At 44.6% G+C, this 22,898-nt stretch overlaps 2 protein-coding genes across 7 annotated transcripts in view; one reads left to right on the top strand and one right to left on the bottom strand.

Annotated features, from left to right (window-relative positions):
* LOC130294200 (fish-egg lectin-like) overlaps positions 1-22,898 on the top strand; it is a 50,202-nt gene that overhangs the window by 6,000 nt on the left and 21,304 nt on the right. The window lies entirely within an intron of this gene.
* The window catches only part of LOC130294199 (fish-egg lectin-like), a 47,243-nt gene continuing 39,260 nt past the window's right edge, over positions 14,916-22,898 (bottom strand). For 2 of the 6 annotated variants that reach the window (XM_056543743.1, XM_056543744.1), the window contains exons 3-6: positions 22,346-22,583; positions 18,733-18,960; positions 16,289-16,622; positions 14,916-15,240 (exon numbers count right to left, since the gene is read on the bottom strand). In XM_056543743.1, coding sequence (XP_056399718.1) covers positions 15,078-15,240; positions 16,289-16,622; positions 18,733-18,960; positions 22,346-22,397 — 777 coding nt within the window. In that variant the 5' untranslated portion in view covers positions 22,398-22,583 and the 3' untranslated portion in view covers positions 14,916-15,077. Of the gene's footprint in view, positions 15,241-16,288; positions 16,623-18,732; positions 18,961-22,345; positions 22,584-22,675; positions 22,780-22,898 lie in introns of those variants that run through there. The other 4 variants (XM_056543748.1, XM_056543747.1, XM_056543745.1 and 1 more) reach the window with 3 other exon arrangements.

Genomic DNA, 22,898 nt, shown 5'->3' with positions numbered 1-22,898 from the left:
GAGGAGCGGGGACCCGGAGCGCTAGGCGTAACAGGGGCCCTGGTAGAGGAAGGGTACTCCTCCAACAAAACTTCCAAGGGTTTCAGGTGGCGCGCTGCTAGGATGTGTCTAAAGCGCAAGGGGGCAGACCGAGTAGCCCCAAAAAAGGGGCCAGCAGAGGAGGCTCCAGGTGGGAAGTCAGGATGGTCAGTGACTGGGAGGAGGGGGCCCATGCGGTCAACCAAGCTACTGTTCCCACGTACAGAGTGTAGGGAGGCCAAAGTGTGGCGAGTGCAGTAGGATGTAGGAAAGGCAGTCAGAGAAGCAGGTGACCAGGTCCAGGGGAGGGTGGATAAGGCCTTGGTGCATAGGTCCTGGGCCATGCGTACCCATTGCTTGGATTCGGTGTTGTGCGTCCAGTCAAGGACCCGTGCATGTACACAGGCTAAGAAATATAAACGGCAATCCGGCAGGCCCGCTCCACCCGACAGTTTAGGCCTGGAAAGGAGGAGACGGTTCAAGCGGGGTCTAGCCGATGACCAGACGAACAAACCGAAGCAGCGTTGGAGAGCACGCCAGTAGGAGGAGGGGAGGTGAATGGGTACGGTTTGTAGCAGATATAACAGCCTGGGTAAGAGGTTCATTTTTAAAATGCTAATTCTTCCAAACCAGGAAAATTCTCGTCTATCCCAGGCGGCCAGGTCCCGCTTACATTGCGCGAGAAGAGGAGAAAAGTTAAGAGGGAACAGAAGGGACAGATCGGAGGGCACTTTCATACCCAGGTATGTGATACCCCTGGAGGGCCACGTAAAGGGAAAAGCTGAACGGAGAGAGTCCACTGCATGTCCTGGTAACGAAACATTGAGGGCCTCTGATTTAGAAAGATTAATTTTAAAATTAGACCAGGCACCAAAATCTCGAATTCGAGACATAAGATTAGGTAAGGAGGTAACAGGGTTCGAGAGATAGACCAGGAGATCATCGGCAAAGGCCGAACATTTATATTCTCGGCCTCCGATGGAGATTCCCTTAATGTTGGGATCGGCTCTGATGCCGGCAAGAAGGTGTTCCATCACCAGGACATACAGTAGGGGGGAGAGGGGGCAACCCTGACGAGTGTCGTTGCGTATGGGAAAGGGGTCAGACAAAGAGCCGTTAATCTTCAGGCGGGCTGCGGGGGAACTGTAAAGGGCCAATACTTTAGAGGTGAAAACAGGGCCAAGGCCAATGTGACGTAGGGTCTGCGCCAGGGAGGACCAGGAAACACGATCGAAAGCCTTCTCGGCGTCAAGGGAGAGTATCATTACAGGCAGTTTAGAAGACTGAGCGTAGTGGATCAGATCAATAGTCTTGATCGTGTTGTCCCTGGCTTCCCTCCCCGGCACAAAGCCGACTTGGTCAAGATGGATTAGGGAAGGGAGAACGGAATTCAGGCGAATCGCCAGCAATTTGGCGTAAATCTTTAGGTCTACATTTAGTAAGGAAATGGGGCGGTAACTACCACAGACCTGGGGGTCTTTTCCGGGTTTGGGGATAACAACTATATGTGCCAGCAAAGAGGCGGGGGGGATAGGGTGCGATGTGGAGATAGAGTTAAAGGCCCGAAGCAGAAGAGGGGAGAGGGCGTCTAGAAGGGTCTTATAGAATCTAGCCGTGAAGCCATCTGGGCCAGGACTCTTCCCGCCGGGGAGATCACGAACTACTGCGGCTAACTCTTCCGAGGTGAAGGGGGCCTCGAGGGCTTCCACCTCCTCCAGGGGCAGGGACGGGAAAGGTGAGGACTGTGGAGGGGGAGGGTCGGGCGAGTGAGGGAGGTTGTACAGGTCTGAGAAGAAGTCAAGAAAAGAGGAAGCAGGGGTCAGGGGTGGTATGCACCACGTTACCGGTAGGGGAGCGTACGGTCGGGATATGAGTCTGGGCTATTTTAGCGCGCAGCGCCCTGGCCAGCATGCGGCCGCTTTTGTTGCCAAACTCATAGAATCTGCTGCGACCCACCTGTAGCCAGCGACCCCAGGACGCCTCCAGGAGGCGCTTAACCTCTAGCCTAGCAAGCTGCAGTTCTCTGAGGACCGTAGGGGAAAGCGAGCGCTTATGGGAAAGTTCTAGCGAGGAAAGTGAAGGGCTTTCTGAAGGGCAAGGGCTCTACCTCGTTTTAACCGGGAGCCGTGTTTGATGAGGACACCACGCAAAACACATTTGAGCGCCTCCCATTGATAAAAAGGAGCAGTAGAGTCAGCACTATGATCGTCTACAAACGAGGAAATAGTTGTGGTCAGATCAGACATGCACAGGGGGTCTAACAATAGAGACTCATTCAATTTCCAGGACCAGGTGGACCGGGTCAGGGTGGGCAAGCGTAAGGAGCAAAACACCGGAGCATGATCCGACCACAAAATGCTTCCAATGGAGGAGGAGCTCGCCCAGGGCAGTGCGCTATGCGGAACTAGGATATGGTCAATGCGACTATAGGACCCGTGCGGGGAGGAGAAAAAACTATAGTCCCTGTCAGTAGGGTGGTGCAAACGCCAGATATCATGCAATTGTAAGAGACCAAAAGCACGCTTCACACGCTTAATGGCGCTATAAGACAGGCTAGAGCGACCCAGGGAATTATCCAGAGTGGGATCCAGAGTCATGTTCAGGTCCCCGCACAGGACCACAGTCCCCGAGACCATAGGCAACAGCCGGTCAATAAGCTCCACCAAGAAACCGACCTGGCCCTGGTTAGGGGCGTACACATTGACAATTGTAAGCGGGGCGCCCCCGACCGATAGGGTCAGGATGAGATACCTGGCATGCGGATCAAGCACAACGTTAAGGACCTGGTGGGCAAGGGATCGGTGGATGGCAATCGCGACCCCTTTAGTACGGGCCTCCGGGTTGTTGGCGCAAAACCATATTGGGAAATGCCTGTTTTTAAGTGTGGGAGCGTGGGCCGTCTTAAAATGGGTTTCCTGAAAGCAAGCGATATGTACCTTACGTTTATGAAGATGATGTAGAATCTGCGTGCGTTTTGCTGGCGTGTTGAGACCCTTCGCGTTGAAAGAAGCTAGATTGAGATCCGCCATGGGTAGGCACGAAGGAAGGGGGGGCGCTCACCCGCTGGCTCCTTCCTCCAAAAAGACAAGAGAGAAACACAGAGATGAGCAAGAGTAGAGGACTAACTGAGAGAGGGAGAAAGTGAGGGGGGGGGGAGGGAGTCAAAGAGGAGCACCAAGAAGGCACGTAGCAGCAGAATATAATCCGCTGCAGCACAATCTACATAGAAGACGGTCCTAGACCAAGGAAACCTACGTCGGGGAGGTATCCCCTGACAGTTTCAACCTACTGGGGTAGCGTGGAATGCAAACAGACAGAAGAGGAGGCCGGAGCCGGCACCCCCCTAGACGCACATGAGGAGTACAAAATGACAAGAAAACCTCTATCAAAGAGTAGGGACTATGATCCAGGGCAGATGGAGAATGGGGAAACAGTACATATAAATGATAGCGTAGGAGAGAGTACCAAAACAAGGACACAGTTAACAGCGGGGGGGGGGCAGTAGAAGGAAGAGGCTGCAAATGGCACGGACCTATGGAATGAGAAAACAACATGTTAACAGCATCAAAAACAAGCCTTAAAGGCATACAAGCAATGTGTGATCAAGGCCTAAAGGCAGAAATAAGGCTCAGGTGGCGGGGAAGGGGCCTGCTCGGGAGGGGGCATGGACAGATTCCCATCTGGTGACCAGGCGTTGACGTCTGGAGTCCCGAGGCGGGAGACCCGGCCGGGTCAGTTTGGAAGATGACTGTGGCGACCTGTGCATGGAGCGCCTGGGGGCCTGAGGAGCTATCGTGGGCCAGTCAGCCAAGGAGAGGGGGGGAACGTCCAAGTCCTTAAGAAAACTCGGGAGATCAGCCGGGGAACGTAAGGTGTAGGCCTTGCCATCTTTACGAACCGTGAGGGCAAAGGGGAAGCCCCAACGGTATAACAGGCCCCTTCCTCGGAGCTCCTCCAGCAGGGGACGAAGTGTAGCACGTTGCGCCAGGGTGTGGCGGGATGAATCAGGAAACAGTTGAATTTCCACGTCTTTATAGTAGATCCGGCGGCGGGAGCGTGATTGCTTCATGATGTCCTCTTTGATGGTATAGAAATGTATCCGACAAATAACGTCTCTGGGACGATGATCATCCGGCGAGGGGGGCCGCAGGGCCCTATGGGCTCTGTCGAGCTCAATATGGGTGTCCACGGGCCGGCCTAGTAGGTCATTGAAAATCGTGAGCAGAGCAGGATGCAATTCATCAGGGCCAACCGCCTCAGGCAAGCCCCGTATGCGAATGTTATTCCGCCTGTTGCGGTTTTCAACGTCGTCCAGGTGCTGCTGCAAATGGAAAAGTTGATCACTGTGCTGTTGGACCGTCACCTTGAGAGATTGAATGGCGGCCGAAGAAGAGTCCTGAGCAGAGGAGACAGTGTCCATTCTGGCCGATAACGTGGCAACTGTAGAACGGAGTTGGGCAAACTCCTGTTTGCATTCCGCCACCATTTGTTTAGCCATAGAGGAAAAATCTTCCCTGGTAGGTAAGGAAGAAATCAGAGAGCGCAGGTCGGCCAGTGTCAGTGGTCGGTCAGTCTCCGAGGCTGGAGTGGGGGGGATACAGGAAGCAGACAGTCCCAGGACAGGTGGCAAATCCGTGGGACCCGGAGAGGGGGTCCGGAACTCTGGTGGCGTACCCCGTAGGCTCAGGGGTAGGTCAGCGGGAAGCATGGAGGCCATGGGTGCAGTCCCTACAGATAGTGGCTGGCCACGGAGGAGTGTCAGATCAGTCTCAAGAATGGTGGCTGGGGAGTAGTGAGCTGAGAGACCCCAGGAGGTTCCCGAGGACCACTGTGGTGATGAGGAGGTGGACCCTGGTAGGGAAGAGGGGCCCGACTGAGGCACCGCATAGAAGGCCACCAAGGGAGAGGAGCAGGGGCCAGGATGTGGGGGCCAGTCTGTTGGCAGGTGGGGTGGTCCCAAAATCAGTCCCCCCACTGAGGGTGCAGGAGGGCCCACCACCAATGAGGCAGGGGGCTGCTGTGTCCAAGATGGAGACCCCGACGGAACAGGAGTTTTCTGCAGGGGGGGAGAGACCGCAGGGGGGAGCTGATGACCGGCAGTCACTGGCGGGGATGCCGATTTTTGGTGGCCGGACAGGGGGTCCCCTGGGTCAGTTGGTGGAGAGGGGCACAGTCTCACCTGTCCGGCAGCTGATGGTGCGGCCACGGTCTCTTCGCCGCCCTCGGTGGACTGAGGCAGCGGGGTCCGGGGCGTGCGCGCGGCAGGCGCAGCGCAGACAGCTCCAGGGTCCTTCCAGTGCGGCCTAGAAGAAGGCGCCTCGGCCTGGAGCAGCAGGGCAGCGGCAGCCTCCGGCGACCAGGAGGATGAGGTCGGAGGCCTCCGGACTTCTGAAAGCTCCGGTGAGGTATGTGTCGGGCGCCCAGCCGGGGGAGGAGTGGGCTGGTCTCTAGCAGGGCAGTGCTCCGAGGCTGGCAGGGATGAGGAAGGAGCCGCCATCTTGCCGGGCTGCGCAGGAGGCAGGGAGGCACTTCTTGGAGGCTGAGATCTGGTGAAGTAACCCCGCAAATCCCTCTGAGGAGAGGATGGTCGGGTCCTAGACTGTCTCCGCTGTTTCTTTTTTTGGTTCCCCATAGGTTAGGACAGGGTTTTCGGGCAGAACAGGGGGTTTAGGACCGGAGCTCCGAGAGTGCACGTCCTCACTCCGGCATAGCAAACCACGCCCCTCCGAGTCAAACTTATATATGTAGTGAAGGAACATGATTGGTGACAATACAAGTGCATTACATTAATCATTAGACATTGTGTCCACCCTCAACCCATGATTGTGATTTCAAATCTGTCAAAATGTCAATAACAAACTTAAACTCTATAAATATTAATATTATTACTTCCCCACATGGAGTGATGGAGTCCGCAGGGATCAGCAATTCTTCTCCAACCTTCCGATTGTTGATTGTTTGTGACCGTTCCCGTACATCTGAGCCGCCGTCTCTTCGCTCCTCCGTTTGTAAACAAAGGAGCTGCGGCTGCGCGGATCCCACATAGGTCTCCGTCCAGCCTCAATTCCATAGTATCGTCAGTGATTAGGCTGCGCATGCGCGGGTGCTCCGTGCATCGATCCTGGCCGTCCTGCAGTGAGTACACAGTGACCGCTGTCAATAAATGCAGCAACTCTGTGTACTAAATTCACCAGGATCTTGGCCAATAATAATGGTTATAAAACAGACTGAAAACTGACTAAAATATACAGTGAGGTCAATATGTTAGAAAAAAGAGGGGGTTGTATGTATTCTTCGGCAGAATTGCGTAGAATTCCGTGCGTCTTCTCGCTCCATGTGGGTTAGGTGTGAACAAGGTGTCTAAAAATGATACAAAAATACAATTTTTGAATCTTTATTTTTATTTATTATTAATCATTATTCATTTTTCAATATTTTTTTTTTTTTTTTAATTTCTCTTTTTTTCCCTTTTTTCTCATTTTTTATAACATTTATATTTTAGTTTTTTCATTTATATATTTTTTTAATTTTTTATTTATTTTTTCAATTTTTCCTTTGTTCTTTTCTTCTCCCCCCCCCCCCCCCCCCCCCCCCTCTCCTTCCCCCTGCGGACTCCATTGCTCCATGTGGGGAAGTAATAATATTAATATTTATAGAGTTTAAGTTTGTTATTAACATTTTGACAGATTTGAAATCACAATCATGGGTTGAGGGTGGACACAATGTCTAATGATTAATGTAATGCACTTGTATTGTCACCAATCATGTTCCTTCACTACATATATAAGTTTGACTCATTGTCATTTGCACTATGCTTGAGAAAGGCTCACTTTTAGCCGAAACGTTGCTGTTATTGATGCAATAAACATCAGTTTGCTACTATACTGGACCTGGCGATTGTTGCTGTTTCCTTTGAAGAGAGTGTGAAGTGTACCCGCCTTTGGCGTTCGGGTGGATTACGGGCACATCCCCAGTGGTCATCCAGTGCTGGCTCCCTTTGTGTTTTTACTTGGACTGCCTTGAACCTTGCACAGGATTGGACTCTCCGGTAAGCAACTGAGATATAATGACAACTCCACCAGGAGGTGGGAGTGCACCGCAAGGTGCAGGCATCATGAATACCTTCACGTATTCCGAACAAGAAGCCACAAGGGTCCTAAGTACCATACAAAGGGAAGCTACATTTCTGAGTGTCCCGTCGATTGATGTACTAAGGAGAAAGTGGGATGCAGAATCTAAACGCCTTATCACATTGGAACTACACTTAGTGACCCTAAGTGAATATTACCGTGAACAAAGAATACCACGGGGTATGAGGTCACATATGAGCCCTAACCTGTTTCCAAACAATGACCTTTTCCATCAGAAGTTCATCCAAATTTCTAATAAGTACGCATGTGATGTGATGCTTCTAAATATGGAATTTTTACAGATGGACACTGACAAAACTAAAATGAAATGCTTGGAGATAGAGGAACATTTAAAGTCTCTCCTTACAGCACAAGACTACCAAGAGTCCAAAGAAAAATTGGCGACCAGACTCTTGAAACATCAGCAAGAGCTGGAAGAAGCCAAAAGAATTAAATGGCACCGCGATATTGAAGACTATGCCAACGGTAAAATCTACACATGGCAGACACAGTTCCAGCAGGAGAACAAAAGACGGAGACGTCGCCCACGAAACATGAACCCAAGGACAGCGGCCCCAAAAACAGATGGGTTTCTTTCCACTGCTTTAGATAGCGACTCATCGGACGTCTCACTCCAACATCCTTTTCTGGTCAAAGGCCCCCACGGAGGACGAGACGAGCGGGGCGAAAACACCACAAGAGGGGTTCAAACTCGACAGAAGGTGAACAACAAACCCCCAAGAGGCCGGGCGAACAAGAAAGGACATTAAAGACACTAGTGGTAAATATCAGCTCTGTTGATCTCACTGATATTGAAGTTAATGTGTTAGAAAAGGGACTTTCCTACTGCCCTAACACAGAGGTGGACTGGTTCTCTTTACATGTTGATTTAGAAACCTTCTTTCGAAGGTTACGGTTGAAGAGTTTTTTTTCACAGATTGGGGAAATTGAGAACAAGACTCCTATTGTTGGGCAGGCCGACCTCACACTCAAGGGGGCCAGTCTGCACAACAAGAGCAGTTTCCAACCCCCGAGAGATCATAATGGGGTTGAAGCCTTTGTACAAACGGTTATGTCACAAATAGAGTCCTTAAAAACATCCTCTAGAGTAGAATCAAATTGGCACAATGTATCCAGGGCAGAAATGTCAGTTATTAAAGGTTTACAACAAAACACGGCAATTACCATCAAACCTGCGGATAAGAGGGGTGCCATCGTTGTGATGGACACCCCCCAATATCTCGCAGAGATTGATCGTCAATTGAGTGACAATACGGTCTATACCAAAATTTTGATTGACCCTTTGAAAAGTATACAAGATGAGATCTATGGTGTCCTATCCCAAGCACTTGAAGATGGTATTATAGATGAAGATCTACATCGATTTTTGGTTAAAGAACATCCATGTACACCAGTGTTCTATACACTGCCAAAGATCCATAAGAGTCTGCGGAGTCCACCCGGTAGGCCTATAGTCTCCGGGCGGGACTCCGTATTCTCCCCTATTGCAGTGTATTTAGATAGGGTACTACATAATTTTGCCACCAGTGCTATATCCTATGTACAGGACACCACTGATTTCCTCAACAAAATCCATGATTTACAATGTCCCCCACACACAGTGTTGGTATCATTTGACATCGTTAATTTATATACATCTATTGACCACAACCGTGGCATTGAAGCTGTATCCAAATGCCTGAATGGATCAGAGATGACAGAGGGTGCCTGTTCCCTTGTTCTGGACCTATTGGGGATCATCCTCAGACGGAATTATTTCCTGTTTGGGGATGATCTCTATGTCCAGAACAGGGGAACAGCTATGGGCTCGAATGCGGCGCCATGCTATGCGAACATTTACATGGCGGACATCGAAACTACTTACATATACCGATCGGCCCTGTTCAGACATATACAGACGTGGCTTCGTTACATTGACGACACGTTTGTGGTCTGGACAGGGTCAATCGTAGAATTGGACCAATTTTTTGTTTAAATCAATAACATTTTCCCAGAATTGGAGTTCACAATGGTGAAATCCACCGAATCTCTTCAATTTCTCGATACAACTGTATATCTATGTGACCAGAGATTGACCACGGATCTATTTACAAAGGAGACAGACAGGAACAATTTGTTATTTTTTGACAGTTTTCACCCTAGACCCATGGTTAAATCTCTACCATGGAGCCAGATGTTGAGGGTGAAACGAATTGTTTCACCCTCTGAACATTTGGAGGATAGACTGGATGAGATGTGTTCTAAATTCAGAAAACGAGGTTATCCCCAGAATCTCCTATCTAAACACAGATCAAGATTATCTGAGATCACTAGAAGTGAGTTATTACAACCCAAGATAAAGGACACCACTGATAGAATACCTTTTGTATCTACGTTCACCACGCTGAGTAACAAAATTGCTGCCATAATAAGGAATAATTGGAGTATCATGCAAAGCACAACTAACCTTGCTAACCTTCCTGTAATGGCGTACCGCAGAGGGCGCAATTTCAGGGATATGTTAGTAAAGTCTGACATTGGTAGTGACAAACAGAGAAAAAAACAAGAGACACAGTGGCTGGGCAAAAAGAAGGGAAATTTCCCTTGTTTTGGCTGCAGCCACTGCAACAATATTATTAAAGGAGACAGTTTCTCTCATCCACAAACAGGAGAAATATTTACCATTAAGAACCGATTCACATGCAGGTCATCATTTGTGGTGTACCTGCTACAATGCCCTTGTGGGCTATATTATGTGGGGGAGACCACAAACGAATGCCGCATCCGGCTCAATGGCCATAAATCTTCCATTAGGACAGGCAAAGTGGACCTCCCTATCCCCCGACATTTTCTAGAGAAGGGCCATAATATTAGTCAGTTACGTTTTCGGGTCATCGACCATGTCCCCCCACTTAGACGCGGCGGGGACAGGGAGAGGATCCTGAAACAAAAAGAACTTAAATGGATCCATAGACTAAATACCTTGCATCCACAGGGACTCAATGTAGATTTTAATTTGAAACCCTTTATGTAAAGTGGATTCATTGGTGACTTCCATCTGTTCTTCCCCCCCCCCCTTTTTTTTCCCGTTTTCTTTTCTCTTTTTCTCTTTCTTTTTCTTCTTTCTTTTCCCCTTCTTTTTTCTACTTTCCCCCTTATTTTATCACTCTTTTCTTATCACTCTTTATTTTTGTTTATTCATTTTTCATTTTCTATTTATTTTTTTATTTTTTTAATTTTTTGGTATTTATTATTTTTTTATATATTTTTTTATTTTATTTATTTATTTATTTTTTATTTATTTATTATTCATTATATTTTTCATCATTAATTTTTTTATTCTTTATTTTTCATTTTTTTTTATTCATTATTCATTTATCATTTTTTATTTACTATTTATTTTTTATTTTTCATTTTTTGAATCTTTATTTTTATTTATTATTATTCATTATTCATTTTTCAATATTTTTATTTTTTTACCATTTTTTTCTCTTTTTTTCCCTTTTTTCTCATTTTTTATAACATTTATATTTTTATTTTTGTTTTTTCATTTATATATTTTTTATTTTTTTTATTTATTTTTTCAATTTTTCCTTTGTTCTTTTCTTCTTCCCCCCCCCCCTCTCTCCTTCCCCCCCCCCCCCCTTTCCTTTTTTTCCCATTCTCTCTAAGTTTTTCTTCATTCTTTTCTGTATAGGAATTTGTGAATATTTTCTTTATAATGATAAACAATGGGAGGCGTTGGTTTTATTATATTTTAACTTTTTGTAACATTTTGTATTTTTGTATCATTTTTAGACACCTTGTTCACACCTAACCCACATGGAGCGAGAAGACGCACGGAATTCTACGCAATTCTGCCGAAGAATACATACAACCCCCTCTTTTTTCTAACATATTGACCTCACTGTATATTTTAGTCAGTTTTCAGTCTGTTTTATAACCATTATTATTGGCCAAGATCCTGGTGAATTTAGTACACAGAGTTGCTGCATTTATTGACAGCGGTCACTGTGTACTCACTGCAGGACGGCCAGGATCGATGCACGGAGCACCCGCGCATGCGCAGCCTAATCACTGACGATACTATGGAATTGAGGCTGGGCGGAGACCTATGTGGGATCCGCGCAGCCGCAGCTCCTTTGTTTACAAACGGAGGAGCGAAGAGACGGCGGCTCAGATGTACGGGAACGGTCACAAACAATCAACAATCGGAAGGTTGGAGAAGAATTGCTGATCCCTGCGGACTCCATCGCTCCATGTGGGGAAGTAATAATATTAATATTTATAGAGTTTAAGTTTGTTATTGACATTTTGACAGATTTGAAATCACATGACCGCCCATCTACCCAATCATGGGTTGAGGGTGGACACAATGTCTAATGATTAATGTAATGCACTTGTATTGTCACCAATCATGTTCCTCCACTACATATATAAGTTTGACTCATTGTCATTTGCACTATGCTTGAGAAAGGCTCACTTTTAGCCGAAACGTTGCTGTTATTGATGCAATAAACATCAGTTTGCTACTATACTGGACCTGGCGATTGTTGCTGTTTCCTTTGAAGAGAGTATATATATATATATATATATATATATACATAGTCTACCCCTTCACTTGCTATGCCAAGAATGCCTATTGTAAGGCTAACAAAAGAAGATTGATCTAGCACTCTTGGTAAAACAACTATGTCTTTATTTCAAGGCTTTAAAAGTTACATCAGACAGTGCTGGGAAACCGAGGCCTCTGGACGCGTTTCGGGTGCATGCACCCTCTGACACAGATAATATGAACTGATAGACCCATTATATACACACCTACAAAAGAGGCACAGGTGCACATAAAATCAACATAGGTAAAACACAAGTACATGTTAGACAAGCTGGATTTAACCCTGTATCTGCCACTGTTAGGTAGAAAGGACATGCGGATATATACTTTGGATACCACTTTGGATCACATTATAATTTTATGATAAAGAATATATATATATATATATATATATATATATATATATATATATATATACAATCTAAAGGTAACCAAGAAAAACAAGAAGACACCCACACAAAACCCTATAAAAGAGTTGTCAGCCCAGACAATATAAGTATCAAATCTCTTGTCTAGTGCACTCACTGACAACTTGGAGAATTAGCGCAAGGTCTTAATTTTTCCTCAAATTATAATTCGGATGTATTTACTACTATTTGTGAAGTTAATACATTTGTGAGAAATTTTACCATTAAATGCATTTTTTGATAAACAGGCTGAATGTTATTTAATGTAATTCTACTTGTTAATAATGTTTTACAGAAGATGGGGTTTTCTAAACATCAGGCTATGCTCACGTTGCACCATTTGATAATCCGAGGAGACCGTCAACTCTCATATTTACCATGTCTTTAAGAATTCTTATTTCTATCCTATTCAAACTAGTAGTAAATAAAAACATAGAAATATATAGGAAAGACCGCTTATGTGTTTACAGTCTAAAGAATAAAAAAATAAACAGGACATGCCATAAATATTAGATAAATGGTGTCTCACCTCTGGGAACCTACCCACCAGGAGAACAGAGGTCCCTTGGCCTTTGATCATCACACAAGAGCTCCGGTACACTCCGGTACAGGTGTTCGGTCCCCGGGCTGTTTGCTTCTTACTTCCTGTTAGCCCGACACGTTACACGGAGCTTCAGCCTATCACCGGCCGCAGCGATGTCCCGCCTCGGCTGGTGATAGGCTGAAGCTCCGTGTGACGTGCCGGGCTAACAGGAACAGGGGACCGAACACCTGTACCGGAGTGTACCGGAGCTCCGGGGGCTTGTTGGCAGGTAAGAGAAAGTTTGTTTTCTTTTATTTTGCAGCCCGGACGGGATAAAAGGAAAAAAGTGCGCGCCGGACTAATCCTTTAAGGTGGTGCTGCTTCCCTCCTACTGCTATGTATCTTTGATTTGTCGTGACGCCAGGATGCAGTTGTTTTGTATAGAAGGCCCTGCCGACAACCGGCCCAAAAACAGCAGGATAATAAACGGAATGTCCACAGCAGGATTTATGAGATAACTGGAACTTTTACTTAACTTCTTGTGCAAACAGTCTTTACAATTAAACGGTTTCTCTTGAGGTAACCGGGATGCAGGTTCCTCACAGGCTTGGCTGGGACTACTAGTCTTGATCTTTAAGCAGGCCACTGTGCTACTAATTATAGGATTTGAGTTGAATAGCAGTCACAAAGAATTTGTAGATAGAGCTTTATAACTCACGGTTTTAGTGGCTGCTGGTTCTTTAGGCTTTGGCCTAGGTAAGATGAATTGAGATATGCTGATTGTGCTTGCTTCAGTGCCAGGAACTAAGAGAGAGAGTTTAGTGACTGCAGCCCCTTATATACTAAGGAGGCTGGACCAATCCCATTGGTTGCAAAGCCTGTAGGTCCTGAACCCAGATAACTCTGGGTACATCACATGACATTATCACATGACCCAGGAAGGTCCTATACATTTATACAACTTTGTACATAACTATACATAATGACCAATATACACTATACCTTTATAATGCATTATACGAGGCGAGTAAAGGGTAAGCCCTGCAGGAGAGCCCTGGGGAATGGAGGGACTCTAACTGAGGGGACTTAAGACAGGGACCGGACAAGGTCCTGTAGCGGGACACAACATATCTATCTCATATCTTTCTATCTATTTATTTCAGATCTATCTATCTCATATCTATCTATCTATCTATCTCATATCTATCTATCTCTATCTATCTCATATCTGTCTCCTATCTATCTATCTCATATCTATCTATCTCATATCTATCCATCTTTCTATCTATCTGACCCAGGTCTTGGCTCTGCGTGCACCTATACAAAGAATCTTTTGGATTAAAGGGGTTCTCCGGTGCTTAAACATCTTATCCCCTATCCAAAGGATAGGGGATAAGATGCCTGCTCACGGGAGTCCTGCCGCTGGGGACCCCCGGGATAATGCACGCGGCACCCCGTTTGTAATCAGTCCCCGGAGTGTGTTTGCTCCGGGTCTGATTATGGGCGACTACAGGGCGGCGTGTGATGTCACGCCTGCGCCGTCGTGTGACATCACGCTCCGCCCCGCAAAGCAAGCCTACGGGAGGGGGGGTGCTAGCTATCACACCCCCTCCCGTAGGCTTGCATTGAGGGGCGGAGCGTGACGTCACACGCCGCCCACCCTGTAGTCGCCCATAATCAGACCCGGAGCGAACACACTCCGGGGACTGATTACAAACGAGGTGCCGCGTGCATGATCGCAGGGGTCCCCAGCGGCAGGACTCCCGCGAGCAGGCATCTTATCCCCTATCCTTTGGATAGGGGATAAGATGTTTAAGCACCGGAGAACCCCTTTAAGGTGGTGATGCTTCCCTCCTACTGCTATCTATCTATTTCATATCTATCTCTATCTCCTATCTATCTATCTATGTATTTCATATATATCTATCATCTATCTCATAGCTATCTATCTATTTATCTATCTATCTCATATCTATCTATCTATTTATCTATCTATCTCATATCTATCTATCTCATATCTATCTATCTATTTATCTATCTATCTCATATCTATATCTATCTCATATCTATCTATCTCATATCTATCTTTCTATTTATCTATCTATCCCCTCTAAATTTCTCTTCTCAAGACAAAATAAATGTAATTATTTTAATCTTTCCTCATAATCTTTAAATGTTTTGCTGCAAATGAAAAGTGGAGAGTCAGTAGTAATTTTTTTGAAAATATATATTTATTTTCTCAAGTAATATGGAACATTGATTCCAAAAGCTTTAAAAAATAGCCCACAAAAATACTACCCACGTCTCAAATTATACCAAACAACTGCAACGGCCTTTATTTTCTGGTCATCTGACTTTTTGATGTTTATGTTTTTACACTTGTATCAAGTACTTGTATTCTCATTTTCGTCAACACATTTATAAATGTCTCCATTTTGAGACAGAAGCCACAGGGATCCGGCATCGTAAGTCACATGTTTGAAGGTGGCGCAGAAATCCACGATGACCCAAACCGAGCCAGTGGGGGTCTTTGCAGAGATCCCCTCCCTGAAAGAAAAAGGAATTGTCAGTGTTACAAATATAGGGTGGCAAAATCCAATATTTTCATGAAATAGAATTATTCTTTCTTAGTTTTAGGTTAATGGGGTTCTCCGGTGCTAAGACATCTTACCCCCTATCCAAAGGACGGGGATAAGATGCCTGATCGCGGGGGTCCCGCCGCTGGGGACCCCCGTGATCTTGCACGCAGCACCCCGTTATAATCAGTCCCCGGAGCATGTTCGCTCCGGGACTGATTACTGGCGATCACGGGGGCTGGAGCATTGTGACGTCAAGGCCCCGCCCCCGTGTGACATCACGCTCCGTCCCCTCAATGCAAGCCTATGGGAGGGGGCGTGACAGCTGTCACGCCCCCTCCCATAGGCTTGCATTGAGGGGGCGGAGTGTGAAGTCACAATGCTCCGGCCCCGCCGTGATCGCCAGTAATCAGACCCAGAGCGAACATGCTCCGGGGACTGATTATAACAGGGTGCTGCGTGCAAGATCATGGGGGTCCCCAGCGGCGGGACCCCACGCAATCAGGCATCTTATCCCCTATCCTTTGGATAGGGGATACCCTATCCTTTGGATAGGGGATAAGATGTCTTAGCGCCAGAGTACCCCTTTAAATTAAAAGCGTTGTACAGCACAAACATTTATCACCTAATCATAGGATACAACAAAAATGAGTATTTATTGTGCAACTCTACAGTCCTCCTCTTTCAATATATATGATGGAGACGGGATACCTGGTATGAATGGTGGAGATTTGACCACTGTGAGAACTAAAATCTCATGTCCACCATAGATGGGTTATAAGTGGAAATGGTGGGAAGGCCCCTTTAAAGTTTTTACCTCTATTTTTTTGTTAAAAATTGTTGGTTGCTATTGTCTCTGGTTCAAAAAGTTGTAAAAGTTAAAAAGTGTAATAGACTTTATAAAATGGGGTTGTGAGCAGAGACGTTTCAGTGCAAAAAGGATTCTCCTTATAAAAGTAATATACAGTATGGCACTAATATATATGTGTGACAATTGTAATGTAGTCCTGTGCCCTTACCTTGTGTACACTCTTCCTGAAGGGTGGATACCATAGACCGATCCATCTGTGCTGACCTCCAACATAATCAGTTTGCCCTCAACCTGCTGCCATTTACTTCCGTCACATTTCCCAGGGGTCACATCATTGCGGAAAAAGATATCATTGACATTGTTCACCCCCCAGCATCCGAAAGGTCCACAGCTGTAATACTTCAGAGCTCCATCCAGAGAAGTAAATGTCACGATTGAAGACTTTGAATCTGTACAGCTCGGACTCAGGCAAACCACTTTGTCCTGTGAGCTCACTCCAGCCAGGAACTTGTCACCGCCGGCATCCACCTGCTTCAAGAGTCCTGTGAATACCAAAATTAAAAAGGAACACAAACTACATAAGGGCTTCTGGACTAGTTAAAGTATTATAGCAGTTATACTACGATGGAGTTACATCAGTTCATATTTAATCTGGATACCATTCATCTTACATCATGTCCCCTGAGGAGGCTTACTCTGCCAAAACGCGTAGGGGTGTCAAGTTTTACTGTTCTTAATATTTTTTATTTTTGGTTTGGGATGCTGAGTATTACTGTTTCTTATCATTGTTTCTGATTTAAAGGAGTAGTGCAGTGAAAAATAACGTATCCCCTATCCAAAGGATAGTAGATAAGCTATAGATAGTAGATAAGCTGCGATCTCCTGAATGGAGCCCCGGCAGCTTGCCGGAAGCAGTTGTTCCGACCCCCACAGGAAGCCGCGGCCGATACACGCCCTTCATGTGTCTCTTTGGGATACATAGATGGGGCGTGTCAGCCGCCGCTCCATGCGGGGGGCCAGCACGCCTACTACCAGTAGACACCCTGCTTACTGAGGACGATGTGTGGCTGATAACAGTAATTTAATTTGCTGTACAAAAGATGTGATCAGCTGATGAACAAGTGTTTTCTGGTTTGTCAGCTGATCACTGCCCCTTAAATGGGCACTGTCAGATACAAAAACTTTTAATATGTTGTAAAGCATGTATAACCAATAGGTTTTGCATTTGCTTTCATTAGAAAATTTTCAGTATTTTATACTGAAAAAGCCAATTAAACAACTGCCCCCCTCCTGCCTGCTTAGACACATACTAGTCCTGCTGTGTCCATGCGTCATCACCTATGTCATGGACACACTTCCTTGATTGACAGCTGTGAACGCAGGGCTCAGAGCTGGAGGAAAAATCCTCCCACTATCATCTTGTGTCCCGCTACTGTCAGTGAGGACAAGCTGGGAGTTGTAGTTTTGCTAATGCTAGGGGAGATGTGAGCAGACAGCATACTGAGGGAGGGGGCGGAGACCTGCACAGTGAGGCCACGCCCCTTCCCTTTGAGAGGAATTCAGACTAGTGAGCTACATAAATAAAAATAAAGGTGCTAGACACATAAAAATTAGATGTACATGGTCAGGATTAGGTACTGAGTGATATATTAAAACATTTTTTTTGTTGGATCTGACAGGTACGCTTTAAACAAAGGCCAATTATCGTGAACAAGTGTTCCTAGGAAGCTCATTTGCCTGATAATCGGCCCATGTCAAGAGGCCTTTATTGCAAGATTTCTTCACAGATTGCATATGATTTTGGGGGTTCCAGGAGGGGGGAAACTTATTGTTAGGGAACTCTGTGAACAAGAAAGGATTGCCCGAAGTAGAGTACCCCTTTAAGCATAGCAGTAGATCAAAGAGCTGGTTGCATAGGTGCTCCTATCTCTGGGTGTAGTGCTCCTGCCCATTAGATGGGACTTGACATAATGACTCAGTTTAGACGTTCCCCAAATTCAATGTTCTCATTCTTAAAGGGATACTCCGCCCCTAGACATCTTATGCACTATCCCAGTGGCCGGACCAAACGTGATCTCAGGCCACAGCTGCCCGAAGCTGACGTTCTGAACAGAAATGTTCAGAACGCCGGGGTGCCAGGGTGGAAATCGCAGGGGGTCCGGATGCTTGGATAGGGGATAAGATGTCTAGGGCTGGAGTACCACTTTTAAAGGGGTACTTCGACCTTAAGACATCTTATCCCCGATCAAAAGGATAGGGGATAAGATGTCTGATAGCGGGGGTCCCCGGAATCTAGCATGCAGAACCCACCAGTGAGCACTGCAGGAAGAGCTGGAGGCTCCAAGTCTTATGCCTCCTAACCACGGGAACGGAGTATGGTGACGTCACGACTCCGCCCCTGTGTGACGCCACGCTCCGCCCCGCTCCCTCAATGCAAGTCTATGGGAGGGGGCGTCACGCCCCCTCCCATAGACTTGCATTGAGGGGGCGGGGGGTGATGTCATACTAGGGCAGAGTCGTAACGTGACGATACTCCATCCCCGTGGTCCTTTGGATAGGGAATAAGTTGTTTAAGGGCCGGAGTACCTCTTTGAGCTTTAGACTAAGAGACTTTAGATATCTTGACAAAGTAATGTAAACCCCGATATTTACCTGTTACCGATTTCCATTTGTTGTCTTGAAACTTTAAGACAATATTCGAACTACTCACTCCCCAGAGCCCAGCTGGTCCCACTGACACATGGAGGAGCTGTCCAGGGAGTTGCTGCCAGCCTTTTTCGACCATTTGGAAGACGTCTCCATTATCATTCACTCCATACACTTGACCTGAACCGGCATCTATCTGTTTTAGTTTTCCAGGTATAATAGAACATTGCCATTCTGGAAGATAAAAAGTTCAGATAAAGGAAAGAAAATGTTTAATAGAGTATATATATATATATATATATATATATATATATATATATATACACTGTAGTGTAATGTCATACAAAGGACAACATAGGTGATAGATACAACCTCCTCTCCACCATACCCAACAGATTTCAAGATCAGGGACATGGACCCAACTAGATAACCATACAACCCCTTGTCACAATGGTCAACAGAATGTTTAGACTGTATTATAAAAAGTCATTGAAATTCAAGAAAACTATATTTATTAACCCCTAAGGGAAAATGGGCGCACCTGTTTGTCCTGACAGCGATAGGAGACTTTGAAGGAGCTAAGGAGCTAAGCTCACTTCAAAGCTGGTGAGTAATGACAACTATCAGGACTCACTGTTAAAGGGGTATTCCAGGAAAAAACTATTTATATACATATATATATATATATATATATATATATATATATCAACTGGCTCCAGAAAGTTAAATAGATTTGTAAATTGCTTCTATTAAAAAATCTTAATCCTTCCAGTACTTATCAGCTGCTGAAGTTGAGTTGTTCTTTCTTGTCTGGTAACAGTGCTCTCTGCTGATATCTCTGCTTGTCTTGGGAACTGCACAGAGTAGAAGAGGTTTGCTATGGGGATTTGCTTCTACTCTGGACAGTTCCCGAGACAGGTGTCATCAGAGAGACAGAAAAGATCAACTCAACTTCAGCAGCTCATAAGTACTGAAAGGATTAAGATTTTTTAATAGAAGTAATTTACAAATCTGTTTAATGTTCTGGAGCCAGTTGATATATATAAAAAAAAGTTTTTTTTTCCTGGATAACCCCTTTAATGCTGGAGATTGGTGATCAAACCAATCAATTGGTTCCAGAAAGTTAAACGGATTTGTAAATCACTTCTATTAAAAAATCTTAATCCTTCCAGTACTTATCAGCTGCTGTATGCAACAGAGAAAGTTGTATGGTTCTTTTCAAGAACTATACAGTTTCCTCTGTAGCATACAGCAGCTGATAAGTACTGGAAGGATTAAGGCTTTTTAATAGAAGTGATTTACAAATCTGTTTAACTTTCTGGCACCAGTTGATTTAAAAAAAATTATAGTTTTTTTTACCGGAGTACCCCTTTAATGCTTTAGATACCACAATCAAGTTAGATTGTAACATCCAAAAATGCAAATTACTAGTGCCTGTGCTGTTGAATCACCCCCTCCCCCTTTCCCAGTCTTAAAGGGGTACTCTGGTGAAATATATATATATTTTTTTTAATCAACTGGTGCCAGAAAAGTTAAACAGATTTGTAAATTACTTCTATAAAAAAAAAATATTAATCCTTCCAGTACTTATTAGCTGCTGAATACTACAGAGGAAATTATTTTATTTTTGGAACACAGTGCTCTCTGCTGACATCACGAGCACAGTGCTCTCTGCCGACATCTCTGTCCATTTTAGGAACTGTCCAGAGCAGCATATGTTTGCTATGGGGATTTTCTTCTACTCTGGACAGTTCTTAAAATGGACAGAGATGTCAGCAGAGAGCACTGTGCTCGTGATGTCAGCAGAGAGCACTGTGTTCCAAAAATAAAATAATTTCCTCTGTAGTATTCAGCAGCTAATAAGTACTGGAAGGATTAAGATTTTTTAATAGAAGTAATTTACAAATTTACCAGTTGATAAAAAAAAAAAGTTTTCCACTGGAGTACCCCTTTAAATAAATATTGTAAACAAATATAAACATACTTGGTATCACCACCTGTGTAAATGTCCAAACTATTAAAACATAACAAACATAATAAAGTTAAAGGGGTATTCCAGGCAAAAACTTTTTTTTATATATATATCAACTGGCTCCAGAAAGTTAAACAGATTTGTAAATTACTTCTATTAAAAAATCTTAATCCTTCCAATAGTTATTAGCTTCTGAAGTTGAGTTGCTGTTTTCTGTCTAACTGCTCTCTGATGACTCACGATCCGGGAGCTGTGCAGTTCCTATGGGGATATTTTCCCATCATGCACAGCTCCCGGGACATGACATCATCATTGAGCAGTTAGACAGAAAACTTCAGAAGCTAATAACTATTGGAAGAATTAAGATTTTTTAATAGAAGTAATTTACAAATATGTTTAACTTTCCGGAGCCAGTTGATATATATAAAAAAAGTTTTTGCCTGGAATACCCCTTTAATGAAACCCCAAGGTGAATGACGTAAACGTAAACAAATACCACAATTGCAGATTTTTGGTCACTTCAAACATTAGAAATAAAGTGAATAAAAAGTGATTAAAAAGTCCTATCAAAACAAAAAAGTACCAATAAAAACCACAGATCATTGCGCAAAAATAAGCCCCAATACATCCTGTATACAGAAAAATGAAAGTGTTCTAGGTGTCAGAAGAGGCATACTCAAAATATTTATTTTTAAAGTAGTAAAATGAAAGAAAACCTATATTAATTGGGTATAATTGTAATCGAATGGACCTACAGAATAAAGATAACAGGTCATTTTAACCGTAAAGTGCACTGTTGGAAACAAAACCCTCCAGAAGTTACAAAATTGTGGGATTTTTTTCTCATTTCTTCCCACTAATAATTTTTGTTGGGCTTTGCCATAGATTTTGTGGTAAAATAAGTGGTCATTACAAAGTACAATTGGTCCTGCTTAAAGGGGAACTCCGGCGGAAAGAAGTAGAAAACAAAGGTTTTCAAATCAACTGGTGCCTGAAAGTTAAACAGATTTGTAAATTACTTCTATTAAAAAAATCTTAATCCTTCCAGTACTTATTATCTGCTGTATAAAACAGAGAAATGCGTGAATTTCTTTCCAGTCTGACCACAGTGCTCTCTGCTGACACCTCTGTCCGTGTCAGAACTGTCCAGATTACAATCATATTCCCATAGAAAACCTCTCCTGCTGGGCAGTTCCTGACACGGACAGAGGTGTCAGTAGAGAGCACTGTTGTCAGGCTGGAAAGAACTTCTCTTAAGTATATCTGTAGTATATAGAAGCTGATAAGTACTAGAAGGGTTAAGATTTTTAAATATAAGTGATCTACAAACCTGTTTAACTTTCTTGCACCAGTTGATTTGAAAAAACGTTTTTTCCCACCGGAGTTCCCCTTTAACATAAGTCCCCATATGGGTCTGTAGGTGGAAAATGTAGTTATTGCTATTTAAAGATGTGGAGGAAAAAATACAAATGCAGAAATAAAAAAATATTTGTAACCTCAAGAGGTTAAAGGGGTTATCCAAGCTCTGGGACCCCCCAAAATAATTGAGGTTCTTGTCTCCCAACTCTCTATGGGATTTCTGAATATAGGCGAGTGCTGGTGTTTGAAAGTCCCATAGAGAGCGATTGGGCAATGGCCGAGTATTACCTGCAGTAACAGCGGAGACACTCAGCAGGAACAGGCCGAGGATGAAGATCATGGCGGCTGGAGATGGAGTCAGTGGATGTCATGGGCTGCAATCCCTTTCCTATTTATCCAAGACCCCGACTCCTCCTTACACAGTCATCTCCTCCCCACTGATAGAAGGACAAGGACAGGAGATAATGGAGATAATCTGCTCCTTTATTTACTCAGTCTTTTTTCTTTTCTTAGTCGATGTAATTAACTGTAGAAAGCAAATATTATTTTGGATACAGCTGTTAATAAAGAAATAAAAGAGCGCCCCCTATCCATTATACTGGATACCTTTTTACTTACTTCCTTTAAGAAAATTAAAAAAAATGATTTGCATATGGTTTCTTCTGTGAATTTAAAAATGTACCTATAAAGCCTTAAAGGGGTACTCCGCCCCTAGACATTTTATTCCCTATCCAAAGGATTGGGGATAAGATGTCAGATCGCCGGGGTCCCGCTGCTGGGGACCCCCGGGATCTCGGCTGCGGCACCCCGCTATCATTACTGTACAGAGCAGACCCGTGCT

Source organism: Hyla sarda, chromosome 10 (genome assembly GCF_029499605.1).
Source record: "Hyla sarda isolate aHylSar1 chromosome 10, aHylSar1.hap1, whole genome shotgun sequence".
Classification (NCBI taxonomy): domain Eukaryota; kingdom Metazoa; phylum Chordata; class Amphibia; order Anura; family Hylidae; genus Hyla; species Hyla sarda.
This window is presented reverse-complemented; position numbering and strand designations above follow the sequence as displayed.